General features: G+C 43.3%; 1 protein-coding gene across 1 annotated transcript in view; it reads right to left on the bottom strand.

Moving 5' to 3' along the window:
- LOC133406673 (copine-9-like) overlaps positions 1–15,874 on the bottom strand; it is a 91,809-nt gene extending 75,935 nt beyond the window's left edge. Inside the window, exons 1-2 of the mRNA XM_061684483.1 lie at positions 15,677–15,874; positions 12,640–12,680 (exon numbers count right to left, since the gene is read on the bottom strand). Of these exons, the coding sequence (XP_061540467.1) occupies positions 12,640–12,680; positions 15,677–15,753 (118 nt within the window). The 5' untranslated portion in view covers positions 15,754–15,874. The remainder of the gene's footprint in view (positions 1–12,639; positions 12,681–15,676) is intronic.
- Between the last annotated feature and the right edge of the window lie 359 nt (positions 15,875–16,233).

Genomic DNA, 16,233 nt, shown 5'->3' with positions numbered 1-16,233 from the left:
TATTCCAAGCGGCTCAGAAAATGGATGGATGGATGTTTTAAATCAGTTTTTACCGGTGTCGTGTGAAGTTATTTTTCGTGCCAAAATGCTGAGTTCTAGTGTGTACCCTTCAAAATAAAAGGGTCCATGCTTAAAACAGGAAGTCAAGTTAAAATTTGCACATACCTGTATAAACCATTTGACAGTGATAAAAAAACAGCCGCAAATAACTATTTTAGCAATGCCCTATTTAACTTTTAGCTGAAACAATAATTAATCAATATTAAGTCAATTGGGTTAGTGCCGCACACATTGCCTTTTACTTCCTAGGTTTGATATTGATTCTGGTTATAAAGAACGCCGAGTCAAATGTTCATTTTAGTTTATGCTGCAGGCTGCTAAGAAAATGGATGTTTATAATTTGGACACCCTTTATTTAAACCATGCAAACCTTTTTGACCCAGCCCCCTAAAAGAATTGTAATCGAGAATCTTTTGGAACCGGAATTGAAATGAAGAACCGTAATCAGGAAGGGAATCGCTCGAAATCAAACGATACCCAACCCTACTCACAACCACCCTGAATCAGATAGTTCCAGAACTCCTAACAGCAGATATATGCAATGAATTTGCTTGTTATTTTAGTGGGGGGGAAAATACAATCCATCATTTTAAATATCAGCACAAATCAGCAAAATGATACAATGATGCTACAGTACATCTGAAGCCACCCAGGAATAACTATCATCATGTCAGAATTTGATAGTTGACAAAAAAACTGTAGAGAAAACGGTGCAGCAGCTGAAACCATCAATGAGCGGTCTTGATGCAATACCATCTGACTTTTTCAAAACTATTGCGTAGTCTGTGCTAGCTGTTTTGTAGCAAATAATCAATTGCTTACTTCAGTCAGGCGAGTTTCCTAAAGTTCTTAAAGTAGCTGCCATTATGCCTCTTCTAAAAAATACAACGCTGGACGCTTCCATGTTAGCAAGCTATAGAACCATCTCAAATCTCCTTTTCAGAGCCAAGATTGTTATTTTTAATCAACTCAGCAATTTCTTGATCTTAAATGGACGTATGACCAATTTCAAACAGGTTTCCGAACTCAAAGTACAGAATCAGCGCTTAGCAAAGTGCTAAATGGTAAAAGGTTGACGACTGACCTCGGGAAAGGTATCAATTGTGGTCTTGTTTGATCTTGATGCTTTTGACATAATAGATCAAAATATATTGCTGAACAGGTTGGAAACGTGAGTAGGACTAAATGGAACAGTCCTTAAATGGTTCAGGTCCTACCTGGAGAAAAGGAGCTATTTTGTAGCCATCGGAATCGTTCAATCTCATGGAATGGCAATGACCTATGGGGTCCCACAAGCGTCAGTTCTTGGACCACTCCTGTTTAGCCTGTATATGCTATCCTTGGGTCAAATTCTTCAGAACCTTAATGTTGACTATCATAGCTATGAAGATGACACATAGTTATATCTAGCAGTGTCTCCAGATAACTACAGTTCAATTGAGGTGTTGTGTCACAGTCTAAAACATAAGTAACTGGATGAGCCAAAACATTTTTCAATTAAACCGCAATGAAACTGAGATAACTTTTTTTGGGCAATAAAGAAAAGAGGATTGCTGTTCGTAAATACCGGTAGTCACTCTCTTTAAAAACCAATTACCAAGTTCAAAACCTTGATGTACTGATAGATTTCAACCTGACTTTCAATAGTCATATCAAATCAATTTCTAAAACTGCCTTCTACCAGCTGCAGAACATCTCCAGAATGAAGGCTTGCCTGTGCCAAGCAGAGCAGGAGAAGCTCACCCATGCTTTTATCTCAAGTAGACTTCACTATTGTAATGGTCAGTGAACTGGACAGTGAACTGGACTCCCCTAAAAAAGTATGAAACAGCTCCAGCTCATTTAGAATGCTCCAGCTGGGTTTCTGACAAGAACAAAGAGTTCAGAACATATTAGTCCAATTCTAAAGTCTCTACACTGGATCCCAGTCAGTTTTGGAATAGATTTTAAAGTTCTGCTTGTCTTTGCACTGTACGCTGTTTTAATTGTATTTTTCTCTTTGTTTTAAAGGTTAAAAGCTGTTTTTTTCCTTTGTTTTTAATGTGTTTAATCATGTAAAGCACATTGAGTTACCTTGTGTATGAAATGCGGTATGTAAATAAATTTGCTTTGCTTTACTTTAAAGGTTAATTTAGGTCAGCTTTTAAACTTTTGAAACTTCAATCCATCCATTCTATACACCGCTTATTCTATTTAGGGTCACTGGGCACTGGAGCCTCTCCCAGCTTACTTTGAGGGAAAGGCAAACTACACGCTGAACTGGTCCTCAGTCAGTCGCAGGGCAACTTTTCAAATATTTTAAAACTTTTTCACATGAATTTACAATAAGATTGTTCTGTACTGGGTGTTTTTAGGCAACGAAACAAGTGCTTCAAATTAACAGAAAAACGACTCACGGAAATCCCCTCCCCCCATTAGTCCATTAAATTGAGGTTTCACGGTAGCTCAATAAATCTTAAAAAATCCCACACACAGATATAAATAGATTTGCCAATGTACTGTAGCAGCTTGGCTAAGGAACGTGCCTATGTTGAAAATAAATCTTCACTTGCTCATTTCTCAACCGATTTTAATGGTTTACTTTTTTGTCAGAACATTTTAAAAAAAGAGCCCAAAAACATACCCCTACGTATTGTTCGTGTATATGGTTAAACATCGTTGGCTGTCATGCATATTTTGAGCAACAAAAAATAAAAACTATTTATTTTAATAATGGTACAAGATCACTATAATCTTCATGTTTAGAATTCATCCATCCACCCATCCATTTTCTGAGCCGCTTCTCCTCACTAGGGTCGCGGGCGTGCTGGAGCCTATCCCATTTGAAAAATTAATGAACTAAAATAAAAACAAATTGGAAAATAAATCATGAGAACTGTTGCAACGGTGAAGCCATGCGGTTCCCAGAATGCATTGCGCAATGCAATACAATTGAATTTATTATATGTTTGTCTTATTTAACTGTTCAGTTATTAATTATGTGGCACTTAGTTCTCACCTGGCGATATACCAGCACAGGAAGGTACTGTACAAGCAGTGATCTTCCTGGATATTGTTCAATGTATCCTTCCACTTCTATGGAGCAGAAGAACTTGAGTCTTCAAGCACGAATTAACAGTGCCCATGTGTTTAATTTTAAAATCACCAGAGAGACACGGCAGGAGGGTGAAAGACCCAAAGGTGCCTGCAGAGCCACGGTTTGCTTACCCCTTATTTATATGGATCTTGCAAAACACAATGCTGGGTTACATGAGGAAATTATGAAACTGATAGTCATCCATTACTGCACTGCTTGTTGTTGGCACATAAAAAATTACTGCGTGTTTTAATGAGGACTTTAATATGCCTGTCATAGTATTGTATTACATTTTTTAAATTACAATTTCTTTTGATATTAACTCAAAGAACCCTTATGATGACGACAAACGATGGACTTGGTTTTCCCTTGCCCGGACGCGGGTCACCGGGGCCCCCCTCTGGAGCCAGGCCTGGTGGTGGGGCTCGAAGGCGAGCGCCTGGTGGCCAGACCTGCTCCCATGGGGAGCAGGCACAGCCCAAAAGGGTAACGTGGGTCCCCCTTTCCATTGGCTCACCACCTGTGGGAGGGGCCATTGGGGTCGGGTGCAGTGTGAGCTGGGCCGAGGCCGAAGGCGGGGACCTTGGCGAAACGATCCCCGGCTACAGAAGCTGGCTCTCGTGACGTGGAATGTCACCTCTCTGGCAGGGAAGGAGCAGGAGCTGAAGTGTGAGGTCGAGAAGTTCTGACTAGATATAATCGGACTCGCCTCCACACACAGCTTGGGCTCTGGTACCAGTCCTCTGGAGAGGGGTTGGACTCTCTTTCACTCTGGAGTTGCCCACGGTGAGAGGCGCCGAGCAGGTGTGGGTATACTTATTGCCCCCCGGCTTGGCGCCTGTACGTTAGGGTTCACCCCAATGGACGAGAGGGTAGCCTTCCTCTGCCTTCGGGTGGGGGGGACAGGTCCTGACTGTTGTTTGTCCATATGCACCAAACAGCAGTTCAGAGTACCCACCCTTTTTGGAGTCCTTGGAGGGGGTGCTGGAGAGCGCTCCCACTGGGGACTCCATCGTTCTGCTGGGGGACTTCAATGCTCACGTGGGCAATGACAGTGAGACCTGGAAATGCGTGATTGGAAGTAACGACCCCACCGATCAGAACCCGAGTGGTGTTCTGTTATTGGACTTCTGTGCTCATCACGGATTGTCCATAATGAACACCATGTTCAAGCATAAGGGTGTCCACACGTGCACTTGGCACCGGGACACCCAAGGTCGCAGTTCGATGATCATCGGATCATCGGACTTTCCACCGCATGTCTTGGAGACTCGGGTGAAGAGAGTGGTGAGTTGGCGTCGAAGTGGTGAGTTGGCGCTTGGCACCAGGACACCCTAGGTCGCAGTTCGATGATCGACTTTGTGGTCGTGTCATCGGACTTGCGGCCACATGTCTTGGACACTCGGGTGAAGAGAGGGGCGGAGCTGTCAACTGATCACCACCTGGTGGTGAGTTGGCTCCGATGGTGGGGGAAGATGCCGGTCCGACGTGGCAGGCCCAAACGTATTGTGAGGGTCTGCTGGGAACGTATGGCAGAATCCCCTGTCAGAAGGAGTTTCAACTCCCACCACCGACAGAACTTTGCTCATGTTCTGAGGGAGGAGGGGGACATCGAGTCCGAGTGGACCATGTTCCGCGCCTCCATTGCTGAGGCGGCCGACCGGAGCTGTGGCCGTAAGGTGGTCGGTGCCTGTCGTGGCGGAAATACCAACTACAGGGGGATCACACTCCTCAGCCTCCCTGGTAAGGTCTATTCAGCGGTGCTGGAGAGGAGGGTTCGTTGGGAAGTCGAATCTCAGATTCAGGAGGAGCAGTGTGGTTTTCGTCCTGGGCGTGGAACAGTGGACTAGCTCTACACCCTCGGCAGGGTCCTCGAGGGTGCATGGGAATTCGCCCAACCAGTCTACATCTGTTTTGTGGACTTGGAGAAGAACCGTGTCCCTCGGGGCGTCAGAGTTTGGTCCGCATATCCGGCAGTAAGTCGGACTCATTCCCGGTGAGGGTTGGACTCCGCCAAGGCTGCCCTTTGTCACCGATTCTGTTCAGAACTTTTATGGTCAGAATTTCAAGGTACAGCCGAGGCGTAGAGGGGGTCCGGTTTGGTGGTCTCAGTATTGCATCTCTGCTTTTTGCAAATTATGTGGTTCTGTTGGTTTCATCAAGCCGTGAATTCCAACTCTCACTGGAGCGGTTTGCAGCCGAGTGTGAAGTGGCTGGGATGAGAATCAGCACCTCCAAATCTGAGACCATGGTCCTCAGTCGGAAAAGGGTGGGGTGCCCTCTCCAGGTCGGGAATGAGATCCTACCCCAATTGGAGGACTTCAAGCATCTTGCGGTCTTGTTCACGAGTGAGGGAAGAATGGAACGGGAGATCGACAGGCGGATCGGTGCAGCGTCTGCAGTGACGCAGACTTTGTATCGGTCCGTTGTGGTAAAGAAGTAGCTAAGCCGAAAGGCGATGCTCTCAATTTACCGGTCGATCTACGTTCCTACCCTCACCTATGGTCACGAGCTGTGGGTCGTGACCGAAAGAACAAGATCCCGGATACAAGCGGCCGAAATGAGTTTCCTCCACAGGGTGTCCGGGCTCTCCCTTAGAGATAGGGTGAGAAGCTCGGTCATCCGGGAGGATCTCAGAGTAGAGTCGCTGCTCCTCCACATCGAGAGGAGCCAGATGAGGTGGCTGGGGCATCTGATTCGGTTGTCTCCCGGACACCTCCCCGGTGTCCCACCGGGAGGAGACCCCGGGGACGACCCAGGACACGCTGGAGAGACTACGTCCTTCAGCTGGCCTGGGAACGCCTTGGGATCCCCCCGGAATAGCTGGATGAAGTGGCTGGGGAGAGGGAAGTCTGGGCGTCCCTGCTAAAGCTACTACTCCCGCGACCCGACCTCGGATAAGTGGTAGAAAATGGATGGATGGATGGATGTATATTAATGAGTTGGATCAGGGTGGTACGGTGATTAGCACATCTCCCTCACAGTTCTGAGGACCCAGGTTCAAATCCCGGCCCCGCCTGTGAGGAGTTTGCATGTTCTCCCCGTGCCTGCGTGGGTTTTCTCCGGGCACTCCGGTTTCCCCCCACATCCCAAAAACATGTGTGGTAGGTTGATTGAAGACTCTAAATTGCCCGTAGGTATGAATGTGAATGCGAATGGTTGTTTATACAGTATGTGCCCTGCGATTGGCTGGCGACCAGTTCGGGTTGTACACCGCCTCTCACCCAAAGATAGCTGGGATAGGCTCCAGCACACCTGAGACCCTAGTAAGTATAAGCGGTACAGAAAATGGATGGATGGATGAAGTTGGATCACAGAAGGTTTTTATTACTTTGGATGTTTCTCAAAGTATTCCCTATTTACAACAACACTGTCAATGTTTTGACTGTGTAAATTAATAATATGTCAATTCACTGTTAGCGGCATGTATATTGTGCACCTTTATTGTATTGTATTTAAAGTTGATTAAGTGTTGGAAATATATTTTGGTCATTATGGATTTCAATGTTGTCAGGGGTTATGAGTGAAATGATGACGCGGTAGTTTCAGACTTATTATCTCACTGACCCATTTACTAATTGAGGCTGATTAGTTCTGAATAATATGAATGAGCAGAAAAATGTAACCCTATATTTAGCATTTTACACAATCAGCAGTCTACAGGGATTACTTGTATCTCTGATTATGAGTATGTGATTTAATTAAACCATTTACATCACGTCAACCTCCTCTCTCCTGGATGGCGCCCACTCTGTTAATTATGTCTATCCTGTCACCTAGATTGCGGTCATATTAGTGCGATGGCATTTACTCTTCTGCATGATTCCTGCCAAATAACTACCAGATGAGGAGAAAGCAGAGTGTGGCTGTGAATGTAAATGTAGTGGTTAATTACAGGAATAAAAGAGCATTGGAATTATGTTTCATTCTATCATTAAAGTAATGCAATCAAGTTTTGAGTTCAGAGTTATTCTGAATGGCAGTCAGTGCTAACTTGCTTATGTTGACAGAAGTATAAAGAGAAAGCACAGCTCAGTTCGAAGGTGATATTAATGCTATAGTATACCAGATCAACTATGTTGTTCCCACTTTTAGTCTTTTATAGATAAATTGAAGTGGGACATCTTATCTGCATTTGTATTTGATCATTCTATTATTATTGGTGGAAATCTGACACACTGCAGCAATGATTATTCAATTCTGCCACCCATGTTGGGGCCCCACTGTTATTGCATTTCCATGAAACTGGCGAACATTTTGTGATCTAAAAGCAATTTTTCATACAAGCCAGCTTGGATTGGAGTGGATCACCCGCTGAAAAGTGCTTTTTTTAAAAAAAAGGAAAGGGCAATTATGCTGTCGGTAAATGAGGAGAGTCATGTAGTCCTTATGCTTAAAATAGGGTTCATGCTTTGATATATACAGGGTAATGTAAAGGTTTTTGTACCTATTATTTTCTCAAATATTTTCTTGTGTTGTTTGTGCTTTATTGTATGGATTTTTACAATAAATCGATATAAGGTGAAAGCTTTTAGCATGGGGTTTTATTTTAAGATTCGACATGGGCACTAGAATCTCTCCCAGCTTCTCGAACTGCCCAGGAATTGCATCATCCGATTTCACCAGCATCTCTTGTGGGATGTGTTTATTACCATACTGTTATGCCCCCGGTGCTGACTAATAAGAGTAGAGAGCTGTCACGTTTCGTTGTGACACATTTTGATTCACTTAGAATTTTTAGCATGTGAATAGAAACGGACATTCTTCATGTAGTCCGTTTTTTTTTCCCACAGACCAGAACGTCTTACTACGATCAACTTAGAACTCAGCGCCTACACATGTTCGATTGATTAATTTATAAAGGAATGTGTATGTAGGCCACTGCCAATAGTCTCTATAGTGTACTTGTCTGAACCGACGCAAAGACTCATACTTTCTTTACTGGTTGTAGAGATCAGTCTGTTTGCCATCTAGTGGCTAATCATTGGCTTATTACTTGAGCCTCATACAAGCAAGGATTAAAAGAGTCAGACAATCATGCTCCATGTAAAATTTGCACACTTTATTAAGAACCAAATTCTCTGACCTGATGGGGGCTATGACATTGTGTTGAACATATTCAAGCCCATTTTTTAGCCATAAAGGCAAAGCTTTAATGTATTAAAATCCAAATTTGGTAATGCTACAGTTATAACTAGCAGATGCAGCAATGCTGCAATCCCTGTAATTTTCTTTGAAAGGCTCTTTTGTAGTTCTTTTTAGAGACAACAAATGCACCCACTTTAGCTTCTGACTAAAATACTATCCTGTGCACCCTCAACGGCCTTGCCACTTTGATTATGTTCAGACACCATTTTTATTCAGGTTACTTATACTGGAGACTGCGTTGATGAAACAAAACTGTGCTTTAATAGTCACTCTGGTCTTTCAAATTGTCTCACAACTCATATAAAATGACAGCATGTTGGTCTTATTTTTACTTTAAAATGTGTCAATTGGGAGCAGTAACAAACATTAGACATGCACCAGATTTTGTTAACTTGACTCTCCCATTCATCCCGCAATGTGTACAATAACACTATTTGACATCCATCCATCCATTTTCTGAGCCGCTTATCCTCTCTAGGGTCGCGGACGTGCTGGAGCCTATCCCAGCTGTCATCGGGCAGGAGGCGGGGTACACCCTGAACTGGTTGCCAGCCAATCGCAGGGCACATACAAACAGACAACCATTCGCACTCACAGTCACACCTATGGGCAATTTAAATTCTCCAATTAATGCATGTTTTTGGGATGTGGGAGGAAACCGGAGTGCCCGGAGAAAACCCACGCAGGCACGGGGAGAACATGCAAACTCCACACAGGCGGTGCCGGGGATTGAACCCCGGACCTCAGAACTGTGAGGCTGACGCTCTAACCAGTCGGCCAATGCCTTCAAAAACCTAACCATTATTATTTAACTGTTTTGACTAAGGACCTTTCTAATATTGTGAACATTAGCACTTATTCCATAATTCTGGACTTAAAAATGATGTTTATGATGCCGGATTTTAAAGCTCAGCCATATTTTGGCTCGCCCACATTTAGGTCAGAACCTGCATAAGTCTGCTGACGTCAGGGGCGGCGGCACGAGGACGTTTCCTCACTGAACTACTCCTTGTTCTGTGGTGTAATTGATGCCTATATGATAAGTCTGGATGTTTTTTAGACTGTTAGTCAAAATAGTGAATAATTGTTTTTAGATAATGAGTGAAAATAGTGAAAGTAATACAGCAGTAATACATTTAGTAGGGTTGTTTTGTTAAAATCGATCATTGAAATGTCTTGTTGCAGAAGGAAGATGAGGCCACATGAGGTATGTGCTTGCAGATTCATTTCCGCTTAATACATGGGGTTTTGTCAGCTAAACCTTTGAAAAGGAGTTTGGATGGATGATGTGACACAGGTCTTTGCTTTTGAAGGCTTTTTGTACAGTGGTGGTAACAATTTTTCAGCATATTAGATTAGCCATTTTCTGTACCGCTTTATCCTCACAAGGGTTGCGGGCATGCTGGAGCCTATCCCAGCTATCTTCGGGCGAGAAGAATGATGTCGTTACAGTAAAAAGTGTGTCAACGAGGCTTAAGAATGTTTTTTTTAAAAAAAAAATAATAATACTTCCCCCCCGCGGCATGGTGGACGACTGATTAGCACATCTGCCTCACAGTTCTGAGTCCTGTGTGGAGTTTTCATGTTCTCCCCGTGCCTGCATGGCACTCTGGTTTCGTCCCACATCCCTAAAACATGCATGGTAGGTTGATTGAAGACTCTAAATTGCCCATAGGTGTGAATGTGAGTATGAATGGTTGTTTGTTTATGTGTTCCCTGCAATTGGCTGGCGACCAGTTCAGGGTGTACCCCGCCTCAACGCCCGAAGATAGCTAGGGTAGGCTCCAGCACACCCACGACCCTCGTAAGGATAAGTGGTGAAGAAAATGGATGGATGGATATTTTCCCCCAAACATGTCCATCCATCCATTTTCTAAACAGCTTGGCCTCATTAGCGTCACAGATGAGCTGGTCACAAACCAATCTCAGGGCAAGTATAGAAAGAGAAGTATTCACACTCACATTCACACTGAGCATTTAGAGCTTTCAGTTAACCTAATGTGCATGTTTTTAGAGCTTGAGGACCCACAGAAAACCTACACAAGCACAGGGAGAACATGCAAACTTTCCCTCCTATGTGGCGTTTGCATGCTGAGCTGAGACTCGAACCCAGAACCTCTCAACTGTGTTGGCATACACATTCCCCTAAATCACCATGCTGTCCCCAAACACATTAGTTTTCTTTTCCAATTTAACTGTGCAGGTTAAAAGACAATACGCCGGGCTACAATGCACTGTTGGATCCTTTAATTAGGACAATTATTCAACAATATATCCTAACGTACTAACTATGAATGTATGTAACTCTGGATGGCACACATTCTTGTAATAAGGAGAGTAGTAAATTGCATCATTGCCATGGCAACCGTGGATAACCTACTTTAGTGATCTATAATATTGGTGGACCAGCCAGGAAACCCTCTAACGCTGCTTTAGTGCGAGCGTCAGTGCTAACGTGTTCAGTTGTTTGCTGCATTAACTTTGTTGATCATCATGCCTTGAGAAATATTGACATGTTTTAAACATATCTGCTCAGCACTGCTCTTTTGCTCTTGCAAATTCTTTCCTGGGCTAATGAAGTCAAGCAAAATAACTGCCCACAGGTCTTAACATGACTTGCCAAGATGACCTTTTGTGCAATGAATATTTATACTTTCACACATGTACACGATGGATGTCTACAATTACTTTAAGTTTCATTGAGTGAATTTGATATTAATGACTTTTCAGAGAAGACATTAAATTCATCCATCCATCCATCCATTTTCAGTACCGTATCCATATTCAGTATCCTCACTAGGGTCGCAGGCATGCTGGAGCCTATCCCAGCTATCTTCGGGCAGACATTAAATTGCAATGCGAAATTTATGCACATCTAGTCAGAAAGTTATTTTTTTTAATGTATTAATTTTTTAATATATATTATTATATTATGGTCGTCAGTCGGAAAATGGTGGCGTGCCGTCTCTGGGTCGGGTATGAGATCCTGCCCCAAGTCGAGGAGTTCAAATATCTTGGGGTCTTGTTCACGAGTGAGGGAAGAATGGAACGGGAGATCGACAGGCGGATTGGTGCAGCGTCTGCAGTGATGCAGACTTTGTATCGGTCCGTTGTGGCAAAGAAGGAGCTAAGCCAAAAGGTGAAGCTCTCGATTTACCAGTCGATCTACGTTCCTACCCTCACCTATGGTCACGAGCTGTGGGTCGTGACCGAAAGAACAAGATCCCAGATACAAGCGGCCGAAATGAGTTTCCTCCACAGGGTGTCCGGGCTCTCCCTTAGAGATAGGGTGAGAAGCTCGGTCATCCGGGAGGATCTCAGAGTAAAGCTGCTGCTCCTCCACATCGAGAGGAGCCAGATGAGGTGGCTGGGGCATCTGATTCGGATGCCTCCCGGACGCCTCCCTGGAGAGGTGTTCCGGGCACGTCCCACCGTGGACGACCTAGGACACGATGGAGAGACTATGTCTCTCGGATGGCCTGGGAATGCCTCTGAATCCCCTCGGAAGAGCTGGAGGAAGTTGCTGGGTAGAGGGAAGTCTGGGTGTCCCTGCTAAAGCAACTGCCCCCGCAACCCGACCTCAGATAAGCGGTAGAAAATGGATGGATGGATGGATGGATGGATGGATATTATGCTCTACTTGGGTCTATTTGTGTGCTACTTTCTCTCAATGAATGGCCTGATTGAATCAAGCTGTGATGCAGACAATAATTACAGGTATCTTCCAATTCTTGGGCTTCCAAAAGCTCTTGTATATACTCTTCCGGTTGCCCACACACAAATGAGATCTTAGGACGTAAGCATCTCGCTTTGACAAAATTATTTAGCCATTGTCCTTTTTACATGTTCAGGGCACGGTCTCTGCAAGAAAACTGTCAAGTGTGTAAACATCTCTGAGCTAAAACTGCCAAAACACTAAAGGAGCATTAAAAAATTTCTAATATGTTATGCGGGCATCCATACTGCAGCCCAAATACCCAAAATTGTTAAATCTCCCTTGTGTTTTAATTAGAAGGGCCACAGGTTGTTATGGAATTCTTACTCAGGGTTTCCAGGGAACACGTTCTTTCACACCGAGGCTTTTTACCCTTCTCAATATTATCCAAGAATGACATTCATATGGCCATATGTTTTTTTTTCCTTTTCACTTTCGTTTGTCACTCCATAATTCTGCTATAAGGTTTTACTGTCCTCTGGATCAGCAACGTTCACCATTAACACTGACCTTCTTGGGCTTATTTACTAGTGTAGGAATAAAACTTAAAATTTATTAAACTGTTCACTGCCTCTGTGGCTTGCATGTTATGCAATTTTCCTTTCTCATTTTTGTCAGGTGTGAAAGAGATCATACATACCAGGATCAGATTTAGAGAATGTATCCACATCCAGAAGACTCCTGTGAAAACAGTAAAAAATGCAGTCAAAGATCCGACACTATTAAATTATTTTTCATGTCTTACAATGGTTTAAAGTCTATAAAATGTATAAACGAGATTATGCTTTGTTCATTAAGACACTTATTGTAGATGTCAGACAATTTTTATTTTGTCACAAGAACTGGACTTTTGTAGGACGCCCGAGCTAGGTTGTTTGCATACTGCAGTGTCATAGGAGCAGTAAACAGTCAATGTGCTAGGCTTTTTGGAACTCACAAAATTTTCATTTGATGAAGGGTTATTGATGGACTATCAGATAAATAAACAATCAATGAATTGTCTTTGTTTTAATATGAATTCATATTATTTGTTTGTTTGTGCCTAGTGAGGATAAGCGGTACGGAAAATGGATGGATGGATGTTTGTTTGTGTCTATGCATCTCAAATATGTAACCGATGTCGACAGATTTGAGATTGGCCATCGGCTAAAACACTATTAACTAAATTACATTTTGGCACAAATCCAGATCAAAGTGCAGGATTTTCACTTTTGATCACAGTCTAACCTTGGACGGACTTCTTCACTGCATAAATGCTCCGGTTTCTGATTTATCTATAATAACAAGAACAACATTGAACAAATATGGGAACATATGACATACGTTCTGATATAATTCGGATAATTGAACGCTAATTTCTGTTGAAAAACTTCAGCTTGAATTTGAATATAGGTTTAGCTTTGTTAGTGACTTTCTGAGGGGTTTTAGAGACCAGCCTCAACAAGGGGTGTTTAAAGAAGAATGTGAGAGGTTTTGTGGAAGGAAGTGGAGTGTTAAAATGTTGTATCGTTCGCAAAAGATTTGTTCTAACAAACAAATCTTTTAATGAACTGGACCACTTAATGAAGTGATCCGTTCTTTCTGTTTGGGCGTGAGCGAGTCGGCTGGGAGCGGAAACTGAACTGCGGCAGCATTCTGGCACTCACTTTGGCGAATGACCAATGAGCAGCCAGCATCAGGCAGCGCCGTGCAGTCGGGGGAGGGACTGTACTGTGGTGAACTGAACTGAATGTATTGTCAGCCATGAGTGATTTGCTCGAACTTCTTCGTTCGTGATCTGCCAGGCGCAACGTACTAGTACGTATGCAGTGAACTACTAGTACTACGACTAATACGACGAGTGACTCGTTCACACAAGGATCAATATAGAACGCAGGGAACGTACTCATGAATGATTTTAACCGTTCGTCCTCGCAGGAATAGCTTTCACTGGCTTCTGTTTCTCCAAGCTAACGGCTAATATTGAGTCAGTCCAGCGCATGACAACAAGCACACACATGGACAGTGTCTCCATAATCTTAGCAGACTATGAGTAATGACAGATAAAATAATGAGAGGACAGGAGACCGACATGTGAGTTAGAGAGCTAAAGCGTTCTGATACAAATAATAACTGTCTTAGTAATCAATTTTTGCAATTATGTACTGTATTACAAAAGAACCACTGAAGAGCACATTCACTCCCATCTACACAGTGTCCCTGAACACAACCAACATTGAGCCTAACCGGTCTCCACACCGCGCCGGATTTACACCAGTCATGAAAATGAGTCCTGAGTGTTGTGGGGTTTTTTTAATCTTGGAATGGTTTATGTTATTTTTGTATAAAGGCAGTTTTATAGCATTGTTATGGTGGCTGGCAAACAATCCAGGGTGTACCTCCAGACCAAATCTGCTGGCATGGGTCCAGTTCACTTGTGACCCTAATGGGAATAAGCACTGTAGAAAATGGATGGATGGGCGAGTTTTATCCTGGAACTGATTATTTGTATTTCTACTGTTTCCTTTGACAATTTTATTTTTCTTAATATGAGCAAAATCTGAGCTCTATCAGTTTATCAGTGTGGGTTTTGTTAATCCTTAAAAATTCCATCATATCCAGAAATTCTCTTAATTTGAGGCTATATTTAAGACATATTAGAAGCTAAAATCTAATTAAGCAGTGACAAATATATGTGCTTCTTAGGACTGATCCAAAGTGCAAAGTCTGTGTCCCCTGAGATGTGTCACTATCTCAATCAGGGGTGATCAGAGGAGCGACTACACAGGATCACCAACCATTCATTATACATTATTCAGGAGCGGACTGAAGAGACATTTAGCACACCGCAAGGCTGACGGCCGAAATGAGGCTGACTCAGTTTTACAGCTCGATTTAGTCGGCCAACAAGCTGACCCGTCACACATTCAGATGAGCCAAGATGAAACCAAACACGAGGCTAAGAGAAAATCCATCATGGGTATTTTTATTTTTATTTATTTATTTATTTATTTTTTTTAGAAAAAATCACCAAACTAAAACATTTTCTGGCAGTGTGCTTCTATTTCTGTGCCAATGTGCAGCTTAAAATACAAAAAAAGCACGGGGAAGAATTCATCATTGCATCAGTAATGACTGTGAATATCAATGCTAATCTTCAGAGTCGTTGGCGGGACTTCATGCAGGAGCAATATAGACTTTATAGAATGTCTTTAATAGCTCCAATGCAGGCACCTGCTGCTGAGATCAACCATTTGCCTGAGAGCAGGGAAATCAAAAGGTCACTGATTTGGGGGGTGCGGGAATAAAAATAATTATACACACTCAGGGGTCTGCTAGGAGCTTGTCAGTCTTCGTGTTGTTATTGCAACACTATATTTCAATGAGTATCATAGGAGACTACCAGGTGCTCAATTAGGTGTACATTGATAGATAGATAGATAGATAGATAGATAGATAGATAGATAGATAGATAGATAGATAGATAGATAGATAGATAGAGAGAGAGAGAGAGAGAGAGAGAGAGAGAGAGAGCGAGAGAGAGAGCGAGAGAGAGAGAGAGAGAGAGATAGAGATAGAGAGATAGAGAGGTAGATAGATAAGCATAAACTTGACCAGATAGTGATAATGTTACACTTATCTGTTCACTGTTAGGGCTAACAACATGGGCACGTGGATGCGGAAGAGTTTGACCTTACCGGCAGGAGACGGTAACTTCTATTTTAGTTGCGGGGACTCTCGTGTTGAGTGGATCGAATTCCCCGATGGTTGCCATGATGACAATGGGAGGAGGAAAGGAGCTAAACAGCCTCCGAGTAGAAAGACATAAATCTGACCATGTCAACACGATGATGAGCACCGTCCATTGTAGAGAGCCTTCCTCTTCTTCCCCGCCTGAGAGCCTGTGGAGAAATTGAGAGAGGTGCGCACGCGGGGGAAAGAGAGAGACAGAGAGAGAGAGAGACAGAGAGAGAGAGAGAGAGAGAGAGCGAGAGAGAAGGGAGGTTGGGGGGGCAGAGGGAGAGAGGAGAGAGATGGCATGCTTAAACTTTACAGTACAGTAATTATTTATAACGTGTGTGAGTGTGTGTGCGTGCATGTCAAGTTTTGTAAAACTGATCACTGGAGCCTATCCCAGGTGACTTCGGGCAAACTACACCCTGAACTGGTCACCAGCCAGTCACACCAACCACTCGCAGTCACAGGGCAGTCACACCAACCACTCGCACCAACATTCACACCATCACTGAGTGGG

Source organism: Phycodurus eques, chromosome 1 (genome assembly GCF_024500275.1).
Source record: "Phycodurus eques isolate BA_2022a chromosome 1, UOR_Pequ_1.1, whole genome shotgun sequence".
Classification (NCBI taxonomy): domain Eukaryota; kingdom Metazoa; phylum Chordata; class Actinopteri; order Syngnathiformes; family Syngnathidae; genus Phycodurus; species Phycodurus eques.
The sequence above is the reverse complement of the archived record's forward strand: the minus strand, read 5'-3'. Positions and strand labels throughout refer to the sequence as shown.